The sequence below is a fragment of the Poecile atricapillus genome, chromosome 1, assembly GCF_030490865.1.
Source record: "Poecile atricapillus isolate bPoeAtr1 chromosome 1, bPoeAtr1.hap1, whole genome shotgun sequence".
Taxonomy (NCBI): domain Eukaryota; kingdom Metazoa; phylum Chordata; class Aves; order Passeriformes; family Paridae; genus Poecile; species Poecile atricapillus.
In genome coordinates this window covers 50,754,050-50,779,218 of record NC_081249.1, presented here as the reverse complement: position 1 = coordinate 50,779,218, position 25,169 = coordinate 50,754,050, and the positions used below count along the sequence as shown (strand labels likewise).

The 25,169-nt window shown below is 36.9% G+C and overlaps 3 protein-coding genes across 3 annotated transcripts in view; 1 reads left to right on the top strand and 2 right to left on the bottom strand.

Moving 5' to 3' along the window:
• Window positions 1–1,229: 1,229 nt before the first annotated feature.
• On the bottom strand, window positions 1,230–5,346 carry MZT1 (mitotic spindle organizing protein 1). Its single transcript, XM_058827978.1, has 3 exons — window positions 5,188–5,346; window positions 3,194–3,339; window positions 1,230–1,776 (listed from the first exon to the last, which is right to left on the bottom strand). Exons 1-3 carry the CDS (start codon window positions 5,234–5,236, stop codon window positions 1,753–1,755), a joined length of 219 nt encoding a protein of 72 aa, XP_058683961.1. The 5' UTR covers window positions 5,237–5,346; the 3' UTR covers window positions 1,230–1,752.
• A 173-nt stretch (window positions 5,347–5,519) lies between these two features.
• Window positions 5,520–23,431, top strand: BORA (BORA aurora kinase A activator). The gene is made up of 13 exons (XM_058848653.1): window positions 5,520–5,653; window positions 6,233–6,403; window positions 7,494–7,600; window positions 9,927–9,972; window positions 11,317–11,398; window positions 12,582–12,647; window positions 13,408–13,464; window positions 15,142–15,359; window positions 16,743–16,896; window positions 17,919–18,523; window positions 18,892–19,023; window positions 20,366–20,543; window positions 23,376–23,431. Exons 2-13 carry the CDS (start codon window positions 6,248–6,250, stop codon window positions 23,387–23,389), a joined length of 1,815 nt encoding a protein of 604 aa, XP_058704636.1. The 5' UTR covers window positions 5,520–5,653; window positions 6,233–6,247; the 3' UTR covers window positions 23,390–23,431.
• The window catches only part of DIS3 (DIS3 homolog, exosome endoribonuclease and 3'-5' exoribonuclease), a 22,716-nt gene continuing 18,117 nt past the window's right edge, over window positions 20,571–25,169 (bottom strand). The window contains exon 21 of the mRNA XM_058848599.1: window positions 20,571–23,781. Coding sequence (XP_058704582.1) covers window positions 23,698–23,781 — 84 coding nt within the window. The 3' untranslated portion in view covers window positions 20,571–23,697. The remainder of the gene's footprint in view (window positions 23,782–25,169) is intronic.

The following is a 25,169-nucleotide window of genomic DNA, read 5'->3' as shown; positions in this document are numbered from 1 at the left end:
TGTATTACCCAGTGATTTGGCTGTGGAGGAAAAGGAAATCAGGAGCAGCAACATATGTTCTAATAAAGTTTCATTATTATTCTGGGTACATTTGCTACAGTTTACAGAAAATTTTCAGAGTTTAAATTATACAAGGGAAACCTCATAGACTGAGATGTAACTCCTGAAACAAGTGAGAATGCCTCCCAAGTCTTTTCTAATTTTTGAAATGTAGTATTGAGTCTAGAGAAAATTAAGTAACAGAGTTAATTCCTTATTTGTGCTGATCTGACCTGAACTCTTCCTATTTTACTGAATTTTCAGATTTCATATGATAAATTTAATTGTGGTCTCTTTTCATAGTAAATATTCAGGTTATGAACATTTAAAGTTCTTGGTAAATTGATGCAATTGAGTGTGCAAAATGAAACCATTTAAATTCCCTGGTTTGGTTATTTACAGCACCTTCCCAGAACGACATTTTGGCCAGGCTAACTGGAAATAAAGGCGAGTGATTCAGTGCAATAGAAATATTTTTCTATTCTCTTTGTCAGCAATATGAAATATTTGCTTTATTGCTTTTTGTACAGCTATGATCTGGAGTGTATATGATGCAAACTCTTCAAGTAAAAAGAACTTTTTATCTCTGCACAAATATAACTTTTGGCTTAACTAAGATTCTAGGTTCACTTCCAAATGTGCTTTGTCCTGTTAACCCTGCAGATTGGTTTAGGCCCTATTAGCGCTACACTTTGAAAACAGCATAACAAAATATCAAAAGACCTTTAAAAAGCCCCAAAAACTTAAACAGCAGCAGGTGAAGAACACACAAGACACCATTTTCTTACAAAGTAGAACTCCTGTATGCACAGATACTTACTGGGCATTAATACTTGTTTTGGCATCAGTGAAGGTTTCCAGTGCTAAATGAGAAGACATTCCTGTACCAAGCAGCTATTTAAGACTTACTGACACTCATCAACCAAATCAGATGCTCCTCATGTATGCACTGACTATTGTATTGCAGTAACGATAAAGCTTTAATATTTTTAGATCCTGCAGTCAGAAGAGTATGTATATACTATAAATGTAGCATCTGCTCTCTATGAAACATTCCATGTCATCTGGAATCTAAATTTATGTACATATCTAGTTGGATATGGATATATGGATAGCTGAAGAATTTTGTTATCTAAGTTAAACAATCTTCCCAGCAATTTGAATCGAAATCAAAAGCACAATTCATTACCTACATTATTTTAAAAAATGCTTTATTTATTACCTTTAGCTTGAGACTTAAGTTAGTGCCCTTACACTAAAATAAAGTCAGTATGGGCTTCATTCCCATCTGGACAATAAAGCAAGACTAAAATTGCACATATAGTTTTTCATCAAAGGAAAAGATAAAACCCATGATATACTACCACTTCTAAAGAATGCATTAACAAAGCTACGCTCATTATAACAAGATTTGTTGGTACACACTGGTAAATTCAACAACTGTACAATATCTGGTGTGATTTTACATGTACAGGATGCCAAAAAGAGCAACTGCACTACATTCACAAACATATAGTTTACAAAAATACCAACTAATAATATTACTGGTGAACTTTTAAAAAACTTTTCAATTCTTTTGAAAAGTACTACAGAAGTACTCTGAATCCTTGACATACACTTATTTCAATTTTTTTTTTTCTTAATAGTGGCAATCTTCAGAGCTCCTGGTAAGTTTAACCTGGCTTTCTTCTCATGAAGAGATCTTGTCCCATATCAGCCTGTCATATTTTCAGCGGCCTAGAAACAGAAAAAAAAATTATTCCAGGTCACCAAAAGAGACATCATGTATATTAAATTTAATCTTTTCTTGCAACTTTTTAAATTTACCTAGAGAACTTAAGGGTTTAAAAAAAAAGCTAATTAGGAATTTTTTTCTAATTTTTCTTATTTTTTCTAATGGACACTATTTTCTACAAAAATAATGCTGTCAACTGCCAACTTTACTAAAAGAGCCACTGCTGTTTGCTTGTGTTACATCCTGTATGTGAGCAGCTTTTATCTTGTACATTTTACCCTAATACTTTTAAGAAAGGCTCAAATGCATAAATATAGTTGCCTGTGGAGTTAATATAATTTATGATAATTATTACCCCATCCATACAGATAAATTATTGAAACAAAACTCAGAAGAATGACGGTAATCGTAACTGCATAAATCACACTACCAATTTTTTGATTAAGAATACTTTTTATTACTGAATAACTCCAGTCAACAGGGCATTGCTGTTGAAGACTGATACTGGTAGATTTTAAACCAGTTATGGGACAAACAAGCAAAGGAGAACAATAAGAATGGGAAACCAGTGAAAACAATGGAAGAAGTAAAACAGCCACCAATTATTTATACACACAGTTAAATGTGTGTGTAATCACACATATAAGCACAGACACAAATACAAAATACGTATGAGCATAGAAAAATGTTAAGTTAAAAATAAAGTATGCAGTCTTCCAGAATAGAAGCTACATATTGGTTTTCCCTTTCACCTCTCAAAAATAACAAAATATAAGATGCAGTAGTAAAAGTCCTGACTGTGATGTTTAGGTAGACAGTAAAGAATGAAAATCCTTTAAAATGCAAGTGAGGGTTTTTTTTTTTAAAGCACGATTACCCTCTATTAGTTAAACAGGCAAATACACGTATATGAAAATCCTTATATATACACATATCACAAAATTCCCTCCTTCTAGTCTTTGGAAAGGTTCAAAGCACAGGCTAAGGAGGATAAAAGCAATATGTTAAGGTAATGTTAACAAGCTGCATGTACCTGTTTACAAGTACTGCTGCATATTGTTAGATCTGAGGTTGTAGAAATGAGGTGATACTGGTTAAAGGAGAAATCTATTTGTGATATTATGCAGGTAGGGGGAGAAATGGTGACTATAATAAAAATTTGTGAGTTTTGGTTGTGGTTTTTTTTTTCTTCAGAAGAGTTAGTCTAATTTTTTTATTTCTACAAAACATGTTATTTGTACCATTTTCTGTTTCATGTTGAATTCAGTTGTATTCATTGCATCCTTAATTGAAAATTTAATTTCCTTGACTTAAAAATGAGTCATATTAAAGTACAATTTACAAACTGAAGTACAGCAAGCTGCATGTACATCTGACTCTTAAAAACAAATTTATAAACTTTTTAAATTCGAGCATTACCTTTAGAGCTTCTGTAGCCTTACGCAGCTCTTTAATAACAGAAGACAATGCTTCTGGATTTATGCCTTGTTCACAAAGCCGCACACAAATAGATAATGTCTCCATATCCAAGCCAGTGTTTAATATTCTTGAAATCTCAAACAGAACTGCAACAGAAAAAATGAAAGCCCTTTAGTCCCTACAGACTATGAAATTTTAATGATCAAGACTGTTCTTCATCAACATTTAGATTCTACAACACTTGTCCAGTGCGAACATGGCAGATGTCCATTGCTGTTTGAACTTCAACAATATTTATGTTCAACTTTCCAACATAACTTAAAAGCTTCTAACATAAACACCATGCTTTCCTGGGTCAGAAAATTTAATATTGGAAAACGGCTTTTAAAAAAGTAAAAAAATAAGTGAAGAATTCAACAATTAACGTGCCTGCCAATTAGGTAAATGGTAGTCTATAAGAACACTGTGCTCTTGGACAGCAGATACTGATGAAGTCCTTCCTAATCCTTAGGTGTTGAGGCAAGTGTCTTTGGCAGAGAGATGTAGAAGTTTCTCCAAATTCTGAACTCTTAATAACTCTGCAGACAGCAACTGCTAAACATCTGTATCTATCCTAAATAAAATATACACATAGTTACAAAGGAAGGCTGGGTTCCTGAATCTTAAGATTAATGCACTTTCCATATCTGTTCTCAAAAACCTTACTCTGTCTTTAAATCTGCCTGTTATCCCTCCTGTCTAAATCATTCTTGCAGAAGTGGCAAGAGGGAAGTTGCTATGTGCAGTCACCAGAGTTTAGATTCTTTGTCTTTCCCAAAGAAATCTCTCCCTATCTGCACAAAATGGTTTTACCCTCTTGAAGCATCAGCGGAGCCATAATGATCCTGCTAGTCCTGCCTTGCCTCCAGCAGCAGGTCAAAGCATGGAGATCAGTGGCTGAAATGCTTTTTTATACCAGGTCAACTCATGAAGGTCTGTACTAAAAAACCTTTTTGTAACAGCAGCTTTAACTTCAAGAGAAGGAAAGATGCTGAGAAAATAACAAATTCATAGCGTTATCCCTTGAGCATTCCCCCTAGCCTCTACTCCCTCATTAGGGCATTGTCAGAGAAAGGCTTCACATTTAACAACCCTCATCAGTGCCTGGCTGTTTTCCACCCTGCATCTAAGCTTTTGGTATAGGTATTTTGTGGAATTCCAGAGTTTCACACTACACTGAGAAACAACTTCGAAACATGCCAGCTTTGATTCCTCGTAGTCAGCCTGAAAGTGAGCACCAGAACTTCACACACCTGCTCACATTTCTCATGTGAGAATCACATCAATCTCCAAAATATTTCCCGATACTCCCAGTACCCTTTTTCTCACATTCCCCATCCCACAACAGTACCTGGGTTTGGGCTGTTCGTTTCATTTCCAGATGAGAGTCTATTTTAGCTCTGTAACACTGACAACTCCCCTCAAAGCTTATAGCAGTTTGAATTGCTTTAGGTTTGGTTGGTTTTTTTTCAGTTTATTTTGGTTTTCTGACATGAGCCACGAGCAAGAACGAAATATCGGGGTTCAGATCAGTTCAGGTGCTGACACCGCCACAGGGCTGGTCCTTCCTCTCTCTCCCGCGCACCTCCAGCCCCCTGGCTTAAATCCAGCTGCACCGAGCCAATCATTTACATTACCCGTTACAAATAATATATATATATATACACACACACACTGAAAAAACCCGAGTACTCTATGTTAAATGCTTAGCTAAATTAAAAAAATAAAACCCAACAAAACCAAAAAAAGGAAAAGCCACATCGGGTCCAAAGACACTCGCTCTGCGGCGGTTGAACCGTTTCACGAAGCAAAACAAAAACTGCTACTGATCTTTCGGCAGCCGCGACCCGCGCCCCTCTTCCCGAGAGAGGCGCCCGTGTGCACGGCCCTGGGCGGGGCCAGGCGCTCCCTCTCCCTTGCAGCCTGCGCGTCCCTGCCCCGCGGCCGTCACGCACCGTCCATGGTTTCCCTCACGGCGTTCAGGCTGGCGGCGTTGCTCGCCATGGCGACCCCGCCGCGCCCGGAACCGGAACGCCCCGCGCAGGCCCGGGCCCGCCGGCCCCACGTGACGGCCCGGCGCAGCGCGAGCGCGGCGGGGGCGGGCTTCCTTTGAATTCGTGTGGCGGCGCCGCTGGCGATTGGCCCGTTCGAGAGAGGGACAGCCCTGCCATTGGCCCGAAGGCACACTGCGCTTCGTGATTGGTCAGAGTCCGCAGAGGGGGCGGGGCTTATTAAAGGGCCGCCCGGCGCGGCGGGGGCGGGAGCGGCGCGGCGGCGGTGGCCGGATAACGGTGGCGGGTGGTTGTGCCTGCATCCCTGGCATTCCCGGCTCACCCGGCATTCCCGGCATCGCCCCCTCGGCGGCGGGGCTTGGGAGAGCGGCGAGCGGCTCGGCGCGGTGGCACCGTCCCGGGGAGAAGTGTGAGAAGGGGCTGGGCGGAGCCGCTTCCCCGGGGCTCCCGTCCCCTTTGCGGCCGGAGGCGCGGGAGGTGCTCTCCCTCCCCTCCCCGCGAGGGCTGGGGCTGTCCCCGGCCCGTTGAGGCGGAGGGCGGGCGGTTTCAGCGGGACCTGCCCGGGGCGTTATTGCTGCCCCGGCCGCTCGGGCAGCACCGCGTCCCCCCGCCCGCAGCCGGGCTGGCCCCGTGTGCAGGCAGCTCGGTCTCTTCTGGTGCTTAGTTGGGGTTTTTGGTTTGTTTGTTGGACTTTTGTCTTGTTTGCTTTTGTTTTGCCCTTCTTTGGGTGCTTGTTTGGTTTTTCTTAATCCTCCTCTTCGTGTTCTTTCTTAACTCGTTTTCATAGTTTCTGTTTGTAATTGTTCATACCAGCCGTATTTATCAACTTTATGTCATTAGGTCCAAGCCGTAGCTAACTTGGTTTTCGAAATGCTGCTGGTGCCTTAAAATGATAAATTATCTCTTCCCAAAGCCTTCAGGGTAAATGTCAAAATGTCAAAAGTGTGATTTCGTGGTTTTCCTTAATTTTGCTCTCCTTCTTTTTCAGGTATAGCTTAGTGTTATGGGTGATACAGAAGAAGCTAAAATGCAGATAGCACCAGAAACTCCAGGACGAGTCACAATCCTGAATCCTTTTGAAAGTCCCACTGATTACTATACTCTTCAGGAGCAGATTGTTTCCAGTCCTTCCATTTTTAAGTCAACGAAATCCTCATCTGTAAGATATAGTTGTTAGTTATGTAACTGTAGAGATACAGTGTTAATATTTTCAAATAAATATTTCATTAAAAAGGGTATTTTATTTAGTGTGCTTCAATATATGTACCAAGCTAAAGAACTTTGATGGCATTTGGAGTTTCTTCACTTTACAGAATTAGGCTGCTTTTAAATACTAATATTGCCACTTAGTCTTCCTCCCTTCCTAAGTTTATTTTGTCTTTAGATATTAGTGGTTGAGTCCTAAAACCAGTAGAAAGTAGATAAAGACCAGTTGTTGGATGTGGTACTCTACTCCTACTTAAAGTGGAGAAAACCAGTTTCTACGTAGATGCTAAGTAGGCTGGTTGCAAATAAAACTTAAATGTTGTGAGCTGTTCGTGTATTCAAGTCAATGATTTTGTGTATCTGTGACTTTTTTTTTTAGTTGCAAGTTACATTCTGGCTTGCAATTGAAATTATTTTCTGATAAGCAGTAGAGATGAAACTGCTAAAGATGAAACTAAAAAAGACTCACTTGGTAGATAATTTTCCAAATATATTTGAATAGTACTTTGTTAAATAAAAGGGTGAAACTGTTTTATTTCTGAATTGGGTTTTGTTGTGCCTTACATATGGAATTTATGAGGGAGACCTTTCAGGATGTACATGGTGTTGCAGCTCTGGTCTTAGAAATGGGAAGTGAAAGGAAGACTGCTCTATTATTTGGATAACTTGGGTTAAGATACTGGGTTTTCATGGATCCATAGTTTGGATTGTGGCAATCAAGAAGCAGTTTAAGTTCACCCCAAGTTACGTATCTTTAGTATACCTGTCCGTAGAAATTGAGAAGAAACTGATGCCTTGGTTTGTAAATACCAGCTGTAACCTTACACTTAATATTATGTTGTAAATTATTGGAATACTGTTACCAGCAAGATAAGAAGCCTGACTTACTTTTTTTTAGAGTAGATCATTTAAATATAAACACTTTTGATTGTTTTTGACAGAAACTATATGGAAGCTTTGATTGTATTGTTCCATTGAGATTTGTCTTGTGGTTTTATCTTTTTAGAATAGTAAGCATTAAGATGCCCATTTCTCTTTTTTAGACACCAGGAAAATTCAGATGGTCTATTGATCAGCTTGCTCTAATAAATCCCGTGGAAATAGACTCGGAAGACATTCGACGCCAAGGAATGTATTTGAGCCACGCTAGGTAACTTACAATCTATTTTTATGCAGCTAACTTAGCTTTAATACAAGAACACTTGCTCATTTATTTTATTAACATTCCAGCATAATGTTAAAGACTTTTTATTCAAATCTTTTAACACAATTTTTACATGATGTGGGTATAATATAATAATATTTAAATGAAGCTACCTCTGTGTTGCCTTTTAAAGTTAAGAGCTGCTGATCCACTCTGATTGCAGTTTGGAAGACGGCCAGATAAAAGCAGTTAGTGGAAGCAAGAAAATGTCTTGCCAGTGATTATTAACAGGCTGTCTCTTCAGCTCCTTGTTACAACACAGTTTATCTTCTCGGAATGCTCCATAGTGAGGCTTCTTTGGTCTCTGGTGCTCCTGCAGAAAGGGTAGACCTGGGAAAACGAGCTGGGGAAGCCCCAGTACTCTTATTTCAAAGGTATTGATTAGACTTAATATGAAGGAGGGGGCACCAGTGCTAGTTATTTGAAGCAGTTTGGGGACCTTATCTCAACTTCTTTCCTTTCTCTGAAAATAACTTGCATGAGGAAAATGGGTGGGTAAAACAGTCTTGATATTTGGAACTTGAGGGATAATTTTACACAGGAGTGGTAGAGAATAACATGCCAAGAGGAGGCCTTAATGGCGAATCCTGAAGACTCTCCTGTGCATTTCTCAGATACAGATTTGCATGAAGCACTGCAGGAGTAGAATAATAAACCAGTCCTGTCTATAGTAGGTTGCTCAGGCTCATCCACCTTGATCTTGAATGTTTCCAGGGATGGAGCATCTACCACCTCTCCAAGTAACCGGCTCTAGTGTTTCAACAGCCTCATCATAAAAAATACTATGAAGTAACCTACTGTTTTTAATACCTGACTGAACCTACATCTCTCTTTTTGAATCATAAAAGCTGTAGAACTATGACTGTCCCCAGCTGTATCTGAATCACCAGGTCTTAATGTTCCCTGTCCTTACTCTAGTAGCCAGTAGGTTTCAGACTAATGCTCTTCATATGTTCTAAAGTCTTAAACCTTAATTTGTTAGGGAATTAATTATATTGTTTCTGGAAGCTTATTCAGACAAACTAGCTTTAATGGAGATGACCTGGGTCACAATTCCTGTGATGATGAGTGACATGTCCCATAGATATAATGTGCAAACATGCATTGTCTCAGTGGGTCCATTCAGTCTGTCCCACTCTTTCATAATCACTGGGGCTCTTTTTATAAAAAAAATCTATTGTGACTAGAAAGATGCTAGTTTGAGTGTGTATAGATTTGCTGTGTCCATGCTTGCATGTTTCAGTGCATACATATGCATAAATACACAGTGATTGTATGCTTGTTTTTTTTTAGTACAATAACTCTGCAAGTGCCTCCATAGATCTATCACTTTAGCATCATTTAAGCAGATGTAATTGAAGGTGGTGTGTCCAAACATTGCAGATGTATTTGAAGTCTGATAAAAGAGAGAGCTGTGAGAGTTTATGTATTTGGCACATCTATGTGTGCTTGTGTATCTAATAATATCTTGTTATCTGACTGATTTCTGAAGTTATTCAAGGATAATTCAGGTATATGAACTGTGAATGAAAGTATTGGGTGATTCAGCTAAGATGATGATGAACATTTATAAGCTTAAAAAAATTTACAATAAATTACATTGTAGTAACTGAAAGGCTTAAAGGTGACTGTTAGAGGAAATATAAATATAGAATCTCACACATCATGAAGTAACTACAATATTTTTTTAAAAACTAAGTTAAAAGCTGCATAAGGAGATATATTCATTGTTAGAAACTTAAATATGGTACTGAAGAAGCTGTGGCAGATGGGGTATTTGACTAGGGAGAACTCTGGGAAAGTGGGCTGTCAGGAATTTGAGTGTGCAAATTCCAGGAGTGTTTTCAGTTGCCCTTTTTTTTCCTTACAGCTCAGTTTTTCAGTCTGCTTGGTTTTACAGTGCAAGTCTAATCTCATGTTAACTTTAACAGTAAAATATATTCATATGACATTATTTTGGAAGAGCATGGAAGTTATGATTGAGTTTTAGTCCAGACATGCTGAGTAAACAGAATATTTGCTATTACGTATTTTTAAATGGTACAAATCTTTTTCAAATCAACTGAATTGAGAATTGCATTTATGTTTCTAAATTTACAGTATGAGATTATTGCATGTAAGAGTAAAAACAACATAAGATTTAGGGTTTAGTGCAATTTAATTTATAAAGTTTCTCTTGAGCATCTATAAATTATTATATGGCTGGACTTTACATCTTTTCCTACTTACATGATAGTTTTGATAATTGAGTTGTTTCTCATTTGTTACTTAGAATTGATAAGGAGACAGAAGAAAGAAGGCAAAAAGCTATTGAGGAGGTAATTAAACTTTGTGCTATCAGATATTGATTTGTCTACAGAAAAGATCCACATCTTTTACTGTATTTGAAAACCCAGAAGCCTATTTTATTTCAGTAGAAAAGTAATTTTGCACCCTCATCCCTTGTAGTTGGAATCCACACATTCTGTTTCTTCCCCTCTTCTTTCGGACACGTGTAGGTCAAAACAACAAATTTTTTTCTTTCTTTTTTCTTGGCTAGTAGTAATGTAGCTGTAATATAACTCTTAAGGTTAACTTCAGGTTAAAAAGGATGAGAATTTGGGGGTTTACAGTAGCTGTTGGAATGATAATGCATTTGTTGAAATATTGGAGAATTTGTGTGGTTTTTTTTCATTTCTTCCAAAGTCTGCTTAGTCGGAGGGAAGAATTCTGGTAGCTTGTGTTTTTCCATCCATTTTTCATTTTATTTTTCACTATTCATTTGGCTAGCAGAGAGGAAAAGTGAAGTATTTAAAATATTCAATACAGAAATCTTCAGTGTTATTTCAATTTAAAAAATAAATAAGTCTCTGATAGGTAGGTCTATCAGTTTCTGTCTCTACAAAAAAAAAAAAATGTTTTACTCCATAAAGGAGGTGTGTAGTTCACCTGGTCTATGATGTTCTGTTGGTCTAAACTTGCATTAAAAGGGGTATTTCCTCTTTGTGAGGTATAACCTCATGGATTGTGCTGCCAAAGAGCTTGATACCCTGTCTCTGATAAAAATTATACCTTTAAGAGTTGCATGTTTCAAGCTGAGTTTTTTCATTTACGCCAAGTCTTGCATTTATTTGAGAACAGGATTTTCCATGTGGTTCTTGATGCTTTGTAACAGTGTTCATCTCCTCAGCATGGGGGTGTTTCTCAGTGCAGCTGTGATGATAGACAGTTTCTGGTTCACAGAAAAAGACTGAAGTGCCAGTACTCAAAAGTGTTTTACCACTAACCAATTTAGCCAAATACACTAACACTAATAATGTTGCCAAAAAGCCTTGGTGTATCACTTTTAATGTTGCTGCAGTGTCTATCACTTCTGTGAAATAGCTCAGTTGTCAAAATAAAGCTTAATAGACTGTAATGCAAGAGGCATGGTAGTGATAATTCAATTTTCAAAATGAGTAATTATTGTTAAATGAAACTTCTATAGTTTTCACTCTGCAGACTTAAAAGATCTGAGGCATGTGTCAAAAGAACATAGGGGTCTTCAAATTGTTTTTTCTTTAACATCTTTGGGCCTAAAATAATGAAATGTTCTACTTTTTTTTCTTGTTCAGGGTACTAGTCTAAATTTAAATTGAAAATTTTAAAAAGTGCTGAGATGGTTTGTTTTTATTCTACTCCAGTTTTTCACAAAAAAACTCATAGTTCCTTCTCCTTGGACTGAACATGAAAGCAAGGAAGTTTCTCAATTTAATTCAACTAAATGTAAGTTGCCTTTCCATGCACCCAAAATAATATAGCTTTTGGAGAAGTTATCAAGCATAATTCTTTTTTAACCTCAATTTAAATTTTAAGAACCAATGATAAAATATGGCACAACTGATTTATTTTCGGCTGTTGTCTCCAAGTTTCTTTGTTTAAAAATTATTTATTAATTGAAAGTCTTAAATAATTTTTCCTTTTTGTTATTCTTGGTCTTTGTTCTTTAATTTTTTCACTCTAATAATCTGTCTGCATTGGTTTTAATTTACACACATAACTTTGTATCTATAACTCAGCTGTATTGATACTGGCAACAGCCAAGTCTACTTCCCTTTTTTCTTCAGATATTTTCACTTTTCCTCTTATTCCAACTGCTTTCCTCACCATATAAGCATATTGGAATTTGAATTCTGTATTGTTTTACCCTTACTAGCAGCATAAATTCCTGTTGTCATCCTGCTAGCTCACTGCCACTAGTCATGGGGATTTTGTTCTTAATGCTGTTATTGAAGTTTATATATAACCAGCAGAATACAGAACAAATGAGTTACAAGATGGAAAATGTGAGCTATAAAGTACAGTTTGCATGCCCTGTTGTTTGATATGAAAGTCTTAAATAAATGGGGATTTTTGCAAGATTTGGAAGAGGCTAAACTGTTAAATTTTTTTAGCAAGGAGATATAGCTTGTGGATAGTATATTTTAATTGTCTGTTGTAAGATGGTCACTTTAAGGGCAGAGAACATAAGGCATAATCCAAAATCTGGTAAAATGAATGGTAGAAGAAAGTGGTCTAGTGTGTTCTTTAGCTGCATAAAAATAGTTGAAGTGTGTCTTCACCTTTCTCCAGTCCAGACTGAATGATTTTCTGGAAATGTGTTTTACTTGAACACAGCCTGTTTAGCTAAGCATGAACTAGTTTGTTTTAAATCCCTGTCATGTAGAGACAGCAGGAGACAAAGTTTTAGGCAGTGCTGATGCTACTTCACTAAGCTTTTTTTGAATAGAAACCTGCTGAAATTCTCTTGATAGCTGTAACAGTAACCTATTCTCAGTACTCCTTTCTAATCTTTTCCAATTATCAATGCAAAAATTTTGTTTGGTTGTATTAAGTATTCTAATATAATGTTGCTACATTTCAAAACTATATGAAGTGCATATTTAAATTTAAGTTCTATGTTTTCCAGCCATAGATATAAATAACATTTCTCCGATTGGAAGACAGCTGAGCTTGCAGCCTGGGAAAAGCAATGGTGAGTAAAAGGCAATGCCTAAAATTACAGGCTTTCTCTGAAGAAAAATAACCTATTTTTAATGGCTATTTAATTTCAAAAGGAAATTATTTGTTTATTAGTGCTACCATAGAAATAGTTTTTCTTGAACTGTATGGCACTATTAACTTTAATATCCATTTCTCATAGGAATTTAATTCTTTTATACTCTGTTGTATTTTTTCAAGTTAAAAAAAAAAAAGTCCCCTGTAGACTGTGGAGTGCATTTTTTCCAACTCAGTGTCTGTATATTTTCTGGATTAAAAAGTGAATGTGAACTTCAGATTTACAAGTAAATTACAGTTTCGAAGAACTTTTAATATATTGGATTGCTCTGGGTAGAGAATCATGATTATTTTCTATGAGAAATAAATATCAGAACTCTTAATACATCTTTTAAACTGCATAATTTTAGATAAATAATAACTTTTTCCCCAAAGTATTTTGATTTTTTTCTGCTGCTTCTCTTTGAATCCTTCCTTTCTGCAGAGAGACCTCTCTTCTCAGTTAATATAAAAGTCTCTAGAGAGGCATTTTTAAAACTCTTGGGCTTTTGTCTCTTAAGTCTTATGTGCTGCATGTAGTATTGTCAAATCAGAATTGTACTTTAATTAACACTTTTCCTTATTGCAATTGTAATTTAAATAGCTCAATTACAGTGCAATTTGAAAGTGAATTTTTGTTTCTACAGCTTTAGTAAAAGGTCACTGTAAGCTAATTTTGTTGGTTTTATTCATTTCAGCTGCTTGTCAGACAGTACTGACTTTGCCAGTGGATTTTAATTTAGAGAAAATACTTGGTATGTCATGCAATATCTAAATTTAATTATGAATGTCTAAATAGAAAACTTGTTTTTGTATTGTTGGCTGGGTTTGTCTTGTGAAATACTGAAAATGAGATGTATGAATGAAAGTTTTAATTATGCATTCTAAATAGACAGTTACTGCATGTTGCATGGGACATGTGGCTTAAATGATATGGTTTGAGTGTGGATGTAAAGATAAAAAAAGGAGGGATATGGAAGACAATTGGAAATTGTGCCTGCAGGTGATTGAGGTGAGACCTCCTTGCCTTCTGCAATTTCCTCAGAAGAGAAGGGGCAGGCATTGATATTTTTTCTTTGGTGGCCAATGACAAGACCCAAGGGAATGGCCTGAAATTGTGTCAGGGGAGGTTCAGGTTGGCTGTCAGGAAAAGTTTCTTTACCCAAAGGGTGGTTGGGCACTGGAACAGGCTCTTCAGGGATGTGGTCACAGCAACAGCCTGGCAGAGTTCAAGAGGATTTGGACAATGCTCTCAGGCACGTGGTGTGACTCTTGTGAGGTCCTCTGCAGGGCCAGGAGTTGGACTTCTATGATCTCTTTGTGTCCCTTCCAACTCAGGATGCTCTATGTTTCTATGAAATTGATTAACAGTTCTGATTGCCTGAAAGGTAATAAGCAGAAGACAGCCTGTGCCTCTCCCAAGCAGAGCAGTAATTTGTCTCAGCAGAGCTGTTTGGTTTACAGGTGCTGGCCAGGAGTCTCAAAGCCCAACCTTGCCTTGAGTAAAGCTGAGCTGTAACTCTGGCTTAAGTGTACCTGAAACCATGATGGGAACTAGAAGTTGTGTGGTGGCAAAAAGCCATGACTGCTGAGTGAGGAGCCAGGAGTCCAAATTAACTGTCAGATTAGAAGTGCTATGTGAAGGAATTGCTGCTACCTTCTCAGGCAAGGGGGCTGGAAGGGCCTGATCTTACAGCTCAGAGGTGGGAACAGTGGGTACAGCCATCTCACGGCATTTTGACTACATGCTCCTATCCCAGTACTGAAATTCAGAACCCTGACTGTGGGCCAACAAACAGAACCATATTTTTTGCCTTTGTTTTTTATCTTAACAAATGCTTCCATCATTACATAGTTTGGGAGTTCATGAAAAAATTCTCCTACAGGGACTATCCAGTAGAGCAAGATGAAAAAAAACTAAAATAATCTGGTAAATCTGAGGGTATTTTGATGGGTCTTAGTTTGTGCTTTCCTACTGTAAACAGCTAACTGCCTGGACTTGAAGAAAGTCTAACTGGTTTGCCACAATAGATGTATCATGAAGATTATCAAAGCATATGGGAGACCTGAAAAAAGTCTTGGTTTGCTTGGGTAGTAACTGCTGTTTGACAGCTCAGACGTGAGGAATAATACAATTCTGGGGAAAGATCAGTAAGCAGATAGAAGCCAATATTTTTTATTTTTTTAAATTCAGACTTTTGTATTAAGGGATGATAGGCAAAAGTGGAACAAACCTTAGTAGACAGAGGTGACTTGTTGTAGGGATAACAAGCAATCCTTTGGGATAGGTGCCTGAACAGATTAATTAGTTGCTATTTTGGTAAATTAGATCAAATGTTTTAATTTAATTGTATATATATCTGTAATGGAATGTCTTTGTTTTGTTTTTTTCTGCATTTGTATTGGAAATAATTTCCCCCACACATTTCTAGGTGAATATTTTAGAACTGATGAATTTGCAGATCAGTCTCAGGAAAATCTAAGCTCTTCATCACTCAGAAGAAAGCTATTTTTAGAAGAAAATGGGAACGTATCTGCATGTTTGTCCCCTTCTCTGCATAGTCCATGTGGTAGTCAGCCACTTGGAGTGCTTTGTTCAATAGAATTATCTCCAGTCCGGTGCAGAAGCCCCCTGGACACATCTAGTTCAGTAAGTAGCCTGTTTTCTGGGCTGGGTGGGATTTACTTTATGAGAGAGTAGGTGTTAGACTAAAATTTTGGGGGTTTTTTATTTGATTTTGTTTTTTCAAATTCTGAAAAAATTAAGTGAACAAAAGTCTTGAAAGAATATATTTCTTATTTCGTATATTGTTATTTTATTTCCAATTATTTTTAATATTTGATACTTTATTTATAATTATATTTCTTTTATTTCTTTTATTAGTTTTATTTTTTATTTAACTGGACTTTTTATTACTTCCAGTTACTCTGCTATGCTGCTCTTCTTTTGTATTGGAAATTATGTTTTAATTTTGTTATGCCAAGGAAGTAGGAATTAATGCATATAAAGACTTGCTGAAAGCATGTTAAAACCTTTCTTTTTTTTCATAAAATGTGTCTGCAAAAAAAGTCCTGTTTAAATCCATGAATTGCTGCCTACCATACCAGTTGATATGAACATGTGATATAATTGTATTTCCTTTAAATCTCATAAACTCATTTATAGTGAAAGAAATGGCTTGTGGATCTTTGAAGTGCAGTGCTAAATATGCCTTTTCTTTCCCACTGGCCAGCATTTTCAGATGAATAGACATTTATTAGGACACAGAATGTAATGTCCATTTTTTAAATTAAACAAGATGAACCTTATCCCCATGTGTACTTAGCACAGCTAAAGTGGTTTAGGTGATATATTTTCATCTGTTTGGTGGTTTGAAGTGCATGGAAAAAAACCTACCTACACTAGGATAATGTATCTTATAACAAAAGGTAACCTAGTAAAGAATTTTTGCAATATAATTATAGTGCTAGAAGTGATGGGGGGTGAGGGGGTGGGTTTTGGTCTGTGGTTTTTGTATTGTTGGTTGGTTGTTTTTTTGTTTTGTTTTTTTATTTGTTTGCATGATAGTCTTAAGCAAGGTCATTCTCTTAAAGAAAAACACTTTTGTATCTGCTGCTGAATTAAGCAGATTGGATTACATTAAGATATAAATAGTGGCTGACTTTCATCTGCAGTGATACGAGTAAGAAATTTAGATTCAACACTTGACTAGATACTCAGCATTAATTGTCTATTTAGGTTTCTCATAGTTCTTAAATATAGTGGATAAAGTAGTCATAGCTGGTATTACGTGACAGTTTGTGTCCATTGCTCTTTTCCCCTGTGTTTTGGCATAAGGCCCAGGTGAAGATCTGTAAGTGGAATGTTTAAGCTAAACTAGAGATTGTCATTGTAAAGGATTAGTCTTTCCCAGTGCTGCCATATTAAGCATTTTAGTTGGAACAATTATATATATATATATATATGTATATGCTCCACAGTTTACATTATGAAATTAATGCTCTGTGGGTTTGTTTTTTTATTTAATTGAAGGCTCAGTTTTCATCAAGTCCTATTCAGGGAGGAACAAGAGCTTATAGTCTGGGAAGTATAACCAGTCCACCGTTTTCAGAGGGGTCTCCTGCACATAATGGTTCTCCTGCTTTTTCACCAATTGCTTTTCACATAAGAAAAACACCACTCTCAGGTATGGTTTAACTGAATATGTATTACTTTATCTTGAGTAATATATTTTATTATAAAAACTTCTAAATTCTTAGTGGACCCTTTTTCTGTTTGGAGACGAATTCCTGTGCTTGGCAGACCAGCAGTCTCTTATGTGACACATTTGCTGTTCAGCAGTGAAATATGTGAAACAATGAAATGTGTATGATTGCAACTAATCAGCTAGGGAAAATATTTTGAAAGAAGGCATCGAGACCCAACAAGAATGAAGAAAAGTTAAAAGGGTTAATTTAATTGAGTGTGGGTTTTAAAGCCACATGCCTGAACTGTCAGGTTACAATTCTGATTTGGCCCAGTCTGAAGCATTTTCATGTCAATGGGCAAAGAATGTTTAGCTTGAGCTTTCAAATCATGCCATCATAAAGATTACTTGAAATGAAATAACTAATGAAGAAATCACAAACACTTTGTGTCCTCATTGCTCTAGAAAATGTCACTGTTTCATGCTGTGTCCATACCTGGTAAGGCTTAATGCCTTGTTTATAGATGATTATATACCTTTGACATGATTATGCATATTTATACATGACTTTTACACATTTTGATTAATGGTATTTTACATCATTATATATGGAGATTGCACAGATGTTTTCTCACTTGTTTGATCTTAAACTTTATTGCTGCCAAAAATTTAAATGCCTATAGATTGTGTATTGACATTTTTTTTAGGATAAAACCATAGAACCAGGCTTCACCCATTTTTTTTTCAATACTGTTTAGTAATGACATTTCAAAATACAAGGTCTCCAAAACAGAAAATCATGTCATAGAAATTTGGTGGGATAAAAACTTGCCTTTTACCATGGTAGCTGAAATGTATGGGTGGTGGGTTTGGTTTTCAGGGTTGCTTGTTTAGTTGGGTTGGGAAGCAACAGTCAGTGAAATAATCTGTAGTTGGCTATAAATTATTCAGTGGACTGTAGGGCCTTGAGAATGATGAGTTTTTGTCAGATATCAGGTTGAATTAAGCTTCTTTTTTTTCAGACCAAAGAAAATTTACATTTCGTTCTCCAGATATTCCTTCTTCCTCTAATAGAATGACACCCCCAACAAGTACAAGAAGTCCTTACATAGATGGTTGTTCTCCAATTAAAAATTGCTCTCCTATGAGGCTTGGAACCTGTAGAGGAACTGCCCAATATCAGACTTCTGTCATTAGAATACCAATTGCAGTTGAGAATCGTGATGAGGATGAGGAAGACAAGGAAAGCACTTCTTCAGCAGAAGCTGGGTTTCCAGAAATGGATAATGGAATAAACTTACATCAGGAAGACAATGATACTTTTGCACATGGTACACATCTTGTGGTGGCAACTGTGTCTATTGCACCAGATCACTCAGAAGGTTGTCATCAAAGGTTGTCATCATTTCAGGATATAGAAGGCTTAAAGGAAAGTAATACTGTAGACATGGCTGATGCTGCTGAAGTATCAGAGGGAAACACTTGGATAAAAGAAACAATTGGCAGTAGCAATACAGCAATGACCAGCTTTATGACAGGCATTACTTTCAGTATTGAAAGCTCTCGCATGTGCATGTCACCTCTTGCAGAAAGCAGTGCGATTCCTTGTGACAACAGTAGTATTCAGGTAAAAATATTTATTTTTTGTTTCTCTGTAAAACTGAGCTTGACATGGAATATGTATACTAATCTGGAAATAATTTTCTCTTACTTGATATGGCATGCAGGCAGTATCACGACTTACCCCTTCTCTCCATCTCCTCTTTCAGTGGAGTTAGCATAGCCATTATTTTTGCATTGCTATGTACAGTTGTATATTTAACTTAATCCAAACTAATGCTGACAGACCTGCTTACAATTTGCTTTTGTTATTAGTCAGTCATAGTTGGTTTGTTGGATTAAGTTCTGTTAATCAAGTGCAACATCATCATCATATCTGGTATCTGAGGGATTTATTTGTGTTAAAATTTTTCAAGCCCTGCTTTTTGATTTTAGGTGGACAGTGGTTACAATACACAGACTTGTGGAAACAGCATTATGGATACTGCAGAGGCTGAAAACAGTTGCAAAGAAAATGATGTGAATACTGTTATGTTTCAGAATAAATCTCAGCTGCTCAGAACAAAGGTAGGAATTAGAGGAAACTGAGGTATATGCATGAGTAGTAGTAATGAGACTGCTCATGACTATTGTAGTCTGTCTCTAATTTTTGTTTCTTTCGTTCTTTCTGTTTCTTTTTGTTCTTTGCTGCTTTATTTATTGTTAAGTTTTAAACATGTGCCTGTGGAGAAGGACATTTCTGGGGAAAATTTGTTTGATGCTGATTTTTATAAACTTAGTGTCAAGTCCATACCATACCATACCTGGCATGTTGACTTGGTGAGGAAATTTCAGTGTGGGTATTCTTTTGGTTACAAGCCCTTTTCAGTGTGGGTATTCTTTTGGTTACAAGCCCTTTGAGGACCTAGCTGAAAAACACATTACAAAAGATAATGCCTTATCTAGCAACCTCTTAATCTTGTGATTGATAGGAAAGAGTTCTACTTCCTCCTGAGAATTGGAAGCAAGGCTAGTTTCTTTGGAGAAGAGAGCAAAGATCATCTTCTCTCAGTAATTACGGTCACATGGTGCTGCAAACTTAGTAGTTTATGGTCTGCTATGTCTTGAAAGTCCTTCAAGGGGACACTGTGCTGACTGTTAGTGCCAGATAATAAAAAAAATCAAGTAAACCTAAACCTAGTCAGCCCTGACTTCACTTCTTGATATGACATGCTAAAAGCAACTTCTCTGCCAAAGGGAAGTGCAGACTGATGGTGTCTTACAGACCACTGACATCAAATTTTAAACTGTTCATTTAAGACTAGGACAAATGTGCCCATACAAGAAAAATAGATAGATATTTTGTCATTAACATCTAAAAATATTCAAAGATCCTGCCCCGGTCACCCCGTTGGACATGGATTTTATGTGTGCATGTACTTACCAGAATCAATTGTCTGGTATCAAACCCATCCTAGAGCTACTTGCCAATGTCATGTAGCTGCCTTTTCCCACTATTAGTCTTTGAACTGCTGGCTCCTGACTAAACCAAATTTTGCATTTTAGATTAGGAGTAAAGTGTGAAGGCATTAAGTGCTTCATTCATGTCTCAAAACTGAGAATCCCCAGGGAATAAAAAAAATTAAATAAATAAATTTAAAAAAAAGCAGACATTGCTGACTGAAAGATTCAAGTCTGGCTCATTCAGACATTCATGTGAGCCCTTCAAATGAGAGTTCATGCACAGCATGTTTCAAAGATCTCTGTACAGAAAATGTGTTACTTTATTTCTTTCTCATTTCAGAAGGATAGAGTTGGTACTTGAGGTACTTTATATACTTGAAATTTGCAGACAGTAAACTCGGATCTATTTCTTTAGGAGAATTTCTGTGAAAATGGTTTTAAAACTAACTTTTTCTTATTCCCTTAGGAGTGTTCTGTTTTAAGCCATAAGGACAATCAGTTGCTGAGAACAAAATCTCCAGAGAAGCAATCCTGTTTTCATAAAGCCAAAACACATAGCACAGTATTTGGTCAAAATGCAACTTGCAACATTTCTGCTTGGAAACATAAAAATGAAAATCAAGTTCAGGGATTTCACAAAACTGGTATGTAGTTTTCTTATGGAGAACTTAAGCTGTGGTTTCTAATAAATTTTTACACATATGACCTCAGTTACCTGGATTATACAAGATATTCTGCTTTTCTAATGCAAATGTAATAAACTGTTTGGTATATATTATGGAAGTTTTTAAATAATGTGGGATTTTTCAGGTCTTACTAAGAAATTTATTGGTGTTATTAAGTGATCCTTTTTGAAAAATAAGGTGTCTAGATTTGGTACAGAGAAACAATAGGGTTTTTTTAGAATTGTATTCCTTCTGTGACTAGGGTGGATTCCATGTGCAGCCTAGGATAACTTGCATAGGAACCAGTATAACTGCAAAATCGCCTATATTTTAAGATTTGTGCCTCCTAAAAGGCATGAGAGATATTCTTTGTGGGAAAGAAAAAGTGAAAGGGGTATTAGTCTGGTTTTGGATTGCTTTTCTCCAACCAAATATATTGTATGGCTTCATAAATACTACCACTAGTACCAAGAGTAAGTCACTGGACAGAAGTGAACTGCTGGGGTGTGATGAGAGCAGATGCCAAGTTTAGTTCTCTTAGAAATGTAAAATGAGCTTTATGTCAAAAGAAGCTGTTTAGCAATTCTCCAAACAGCTTTTTCCTTGGTTTGACAGAAATCTGTCATGTCAGTTAGGTTTACTAGGTACTTAAGCAAAATGTATTATTGGCTACCTTAAAATTAAAAGATAGTGCTGCTTTGGAATTTATATTAGTACTAAACTTGGAGCTGATCACATGACACTACCAGTGTCTCTGAAGAGCACTTGTGTCCAAATTGATGCTCTGGTACTCTTTATAAGTGTACCTTTCTAGGAAGGTGCAATAAGATTCATTGGTGTCAGTACATCACTAAGAAAATGGTGCAGCTTTTCTTCTATAAAAGTAAACTGTTACACTTTTACTTATATGTTTAATTCCTACTATTATGTTGCTTACAGAAATTACCAAAATACTTAGATAAACCCTTTAAAAATATAATGAACTTTTTGCGTGCCATTTATTACCAAAAGTATTAATACAAGCAAAGCTTTGATCCTTTAAAAAACAAAATCAATAAATTCAAATAATGGACTGGGGACGGGGTCAGAAGCCAAGAACTCCCTTTATGTAATCAAATCAATTTGGTTGAATTTGCTTGTATTTTTTTAAAAGAACCTTCTGGAATTTATGTGTAAATAGGGAGAAAAAAAATCCACATGGTAATCTTGTGACCCTAGTGGCCAAGAGGGAAAGAAGAGGTATGGGATACACTGGTATTTCCAGGCTGTTTATGCAGAGCTCTGGTAAACTTCATTGGATTAATGAAAAAGGGAAGTCCATTCTAACAAGTGTTCCAGGTAAAGCAGTCTTCCTCTCCTTTCATAGCAATGATGTCCCAAGATACTGGATGGAAATTCTGCTTTCTGTTCTATTCCACAACCCACAGAAAAGCTTGTACCAAAGTGACAGTGGCTGATGAGCAGCTGTTGGCACACTAGGCCTGAAACCCATTAGTCACATTGGTCAGGTCTAAATTTGAAGGCAAGACAGCGTTTTAAAAAAATCTCAAAAGGGGAGGTGTGAACAGAATCTCTTGGCATTAATATCAGTGTGTTAGACCTGAGAGTTGTGTGTTGTTTGAATAGAACAGTTCTTGAAATACTTTAATTTATAATTTCCTAGTGAAGGCTTTCTGAGAAGCATATTTCAGAAAAGGAAATGTCTGTCTGCATCACTTGATTGTAGTTCTCACATTGCAAAAATAAATATTGAAAAATTTACTTTAGAAATCTAATGAGCAAACATAATGTGCATTATTTTTACTTCTGTAGCAATTTAATCACTATTTCTGAAATGCATGTGGGATTGACATAAAATGTCAGTGTAATGGAATCGAGTGTCGTAGAGTAGCTATTTCATGATCTTCAAACAGTGCCCTACTAGAAGCTGAAATACACTGAATTGGTAACTGTTAAGAGATAAATTTTGTTAAAAGTAGGAAATGAACTCAGACTTCTGGAAAACAAATTTTATAGAACAGGGCCTTCAAAATGTTCTTAGCTTTAGCTTCTAAGTTTTGTCACTCAAAGGTAGGATAAAACTTGTTTGAGATTTAAAAGTTACATGACCTTGTGTCATTTCTGTTTCTCATGATAACTTTAATGATAAGCAATTGAAAGGACTGTACAAAGCATTTATTTTTGCAATTGTGATTACTAAAATAGTAATGTAAATTTAATTAATGTTAAGCAGGGCAGCCCAAATTATGATCTGTTTCTGAATTTTTCTGAGTTATGTGTATAATTTTTACTTTTTAACTAAATCTTTTGTTTTTATGTGTTCAATGATCAGAGGCTTTTGAAGTATTCACAAGTAAAAAAGCAATCCCTTAAGTATTTAACTTCATCCTGTATTAGTATTTTCTTAAAGTTAAGAAAAATGTAAGAGCAGAAATGGGTGAATGTGAGAAATGATTAAGGATGCCCCCACCTGGGTTGCCTGTATTTTTTGTCCTGTTTTGTAGTCTTCAGTTAGATGGGAAATATTTATTTTATGAAAACATGCTTATTTTTTTATTATGTTTGTACAACTGATTTGTAGAAGAAACCTGCTGTGCAAATAACCATGGAAATCACTTCACCATTCTGTTTCTGTTGTTGTTAATTCATTGGTTGGCACACCTTGCACAAAATGGTCATTGTTTACATTAAATTAATACCAGTAGTTTTAATTAGAGTCCTTTAACATGTCTAATTGTAAATTGAGTAGTGAAACAGAATAAAGACATTTCTCTAATACCTATTGTTTTATTGTTTAATTACTTCTTCCAGTTCTGAGGTGCTAAAGAGAACGCAGAGAATTCTGTCAGACTCTCAAACCTTCCTTAAGGCTGGCTGTTAACAAGAAACTCTACAATTGTTTCTTCACTTTGCAGAAAATATTTATTTTCACCCACAGGACAAAGGTGTAGATATACACGATTTTAAAACTTGTTCTGCATTCACAGTCATAAAAAAGTAGCTTTAAAAAAATTCTTTATAGATTATTAAAATGTGTATTTAAAAAGTAAACAAAACCTGCTTCTAGCATTTTTTGCCCATAGGGAAAAAATATGTAAATGCAAGTACTTGTGACTTCTTCTTTTGTATCCAGTTATTTTTGTAGCTTCTTTTTCTTTTTCTCTGGTTCATCCTTGCTGCTTGCCTCTGCAGAGAGATGTGCAGGCATATCATTTATCTAGAGTAAGAAAAGAACATAAGTCAGAACATTTTCATTCAGTTTTTGCTATCCTGGTAAAACTGGAGTTTACTTGTACAGACCTTTTACAAACACTGTGTCAACATAAGAAACTTCTGATTTAGATAAACACCTAAAAAAGGGTCTACCATCTTAGAATAATCACAGGTAGAACACTCACCTGAAATTAAAAGCTGAAAAAAAAAAGGCAAAGAGAAGCAGCTGACAAAGCCAGCAGGCTGCTGTTAGCACCCCAAGCATGTGCTTGCATTAGCCTTATATTGTGTCTGTTTTCAAAGTGTCCCTCAGACTGGAAACACACCTACAACAGAAGCTCCTGAGAAGCTAGAGTTGGTGAGCACAAGCAGAGAGCAGCTCAGCAGCACAACAGAATACAAGGGCTCCTCTCTGCTCCAATTTTTGTCTACTCAGTTTTTGAAATCACAGGGATTCACCTCAACATAGACTTAAGGGGTGGACAGATCAGAGTGCCCTGCTGGGGAGGACCTGAGGGTGCAGGTGTCTGAGAGGCTGGACATGACCCAGCCATGGGCACTCCCAGCCCAGAGAGCCAAAGGTGTCCTGGGCTGCATCCAGAGCAGCGTGGGCAGCAGGGCCAGGGAGGGGATTCTGCCCCTCTGCTCTGCTCTGCTGAGACCCCACCTGGAACCCTGCATCCAGCTCTGGGGTGCCAGCACAGGAAGGACATGGACCTGTTGGAGTGAGTCCACAGGAGGGCCACAAAAATTATCAGAGGGCTGAAAGAAACAACTCTCTGTGAGGAAAGGCTGGTAAGAGTTGGGGTTGTTCAGCCTGGAGAAAAGATGCTAGGGAGACCTTTCAGCAGCCTTCCAGGACCTGAAAGGGGAGCCTACAAGAAGGCTAAAGAGGGGCATTCAGTGACAGGAAAAGGGGGAATGGCTTCCTCCTGCCCCCACCTGAAAGAGGGTAGGTTGAGTTAAGGTATTAGGAAAAAATGCTTTATTCTGAGTGATGAGGTACTAGAACAGGCTTCCCAGAGAAGAAGTTGGATGCTGGATCCCTGGAAGTATTCTAGGATGGGGTTTTGAGCAACCTGATCTCAATTAAATGTGTCCCTGCTTATTGCAGGGGGGTTAGAACTAATGATCTTTAAAAGGTTCTTGCAACCCAAACCATTCTGTGGTTCAAACTCATACAACACCAAGAATATTAGAATATATTTACGTGTTTGGAAGCATCATTTCTCAAGGAAAAAGATAATCATATTTAACTGTATAAACAGCAAGAATCTGTTGCTTATTTTGGGTTATCTTTCCTCTGATAAGGGATACTCATTGCTGCAACCACCTGTTTACCAAGAAAGTTACATGTACTTTAAGACCAGAATTTTGTAATGTCATGCAAAA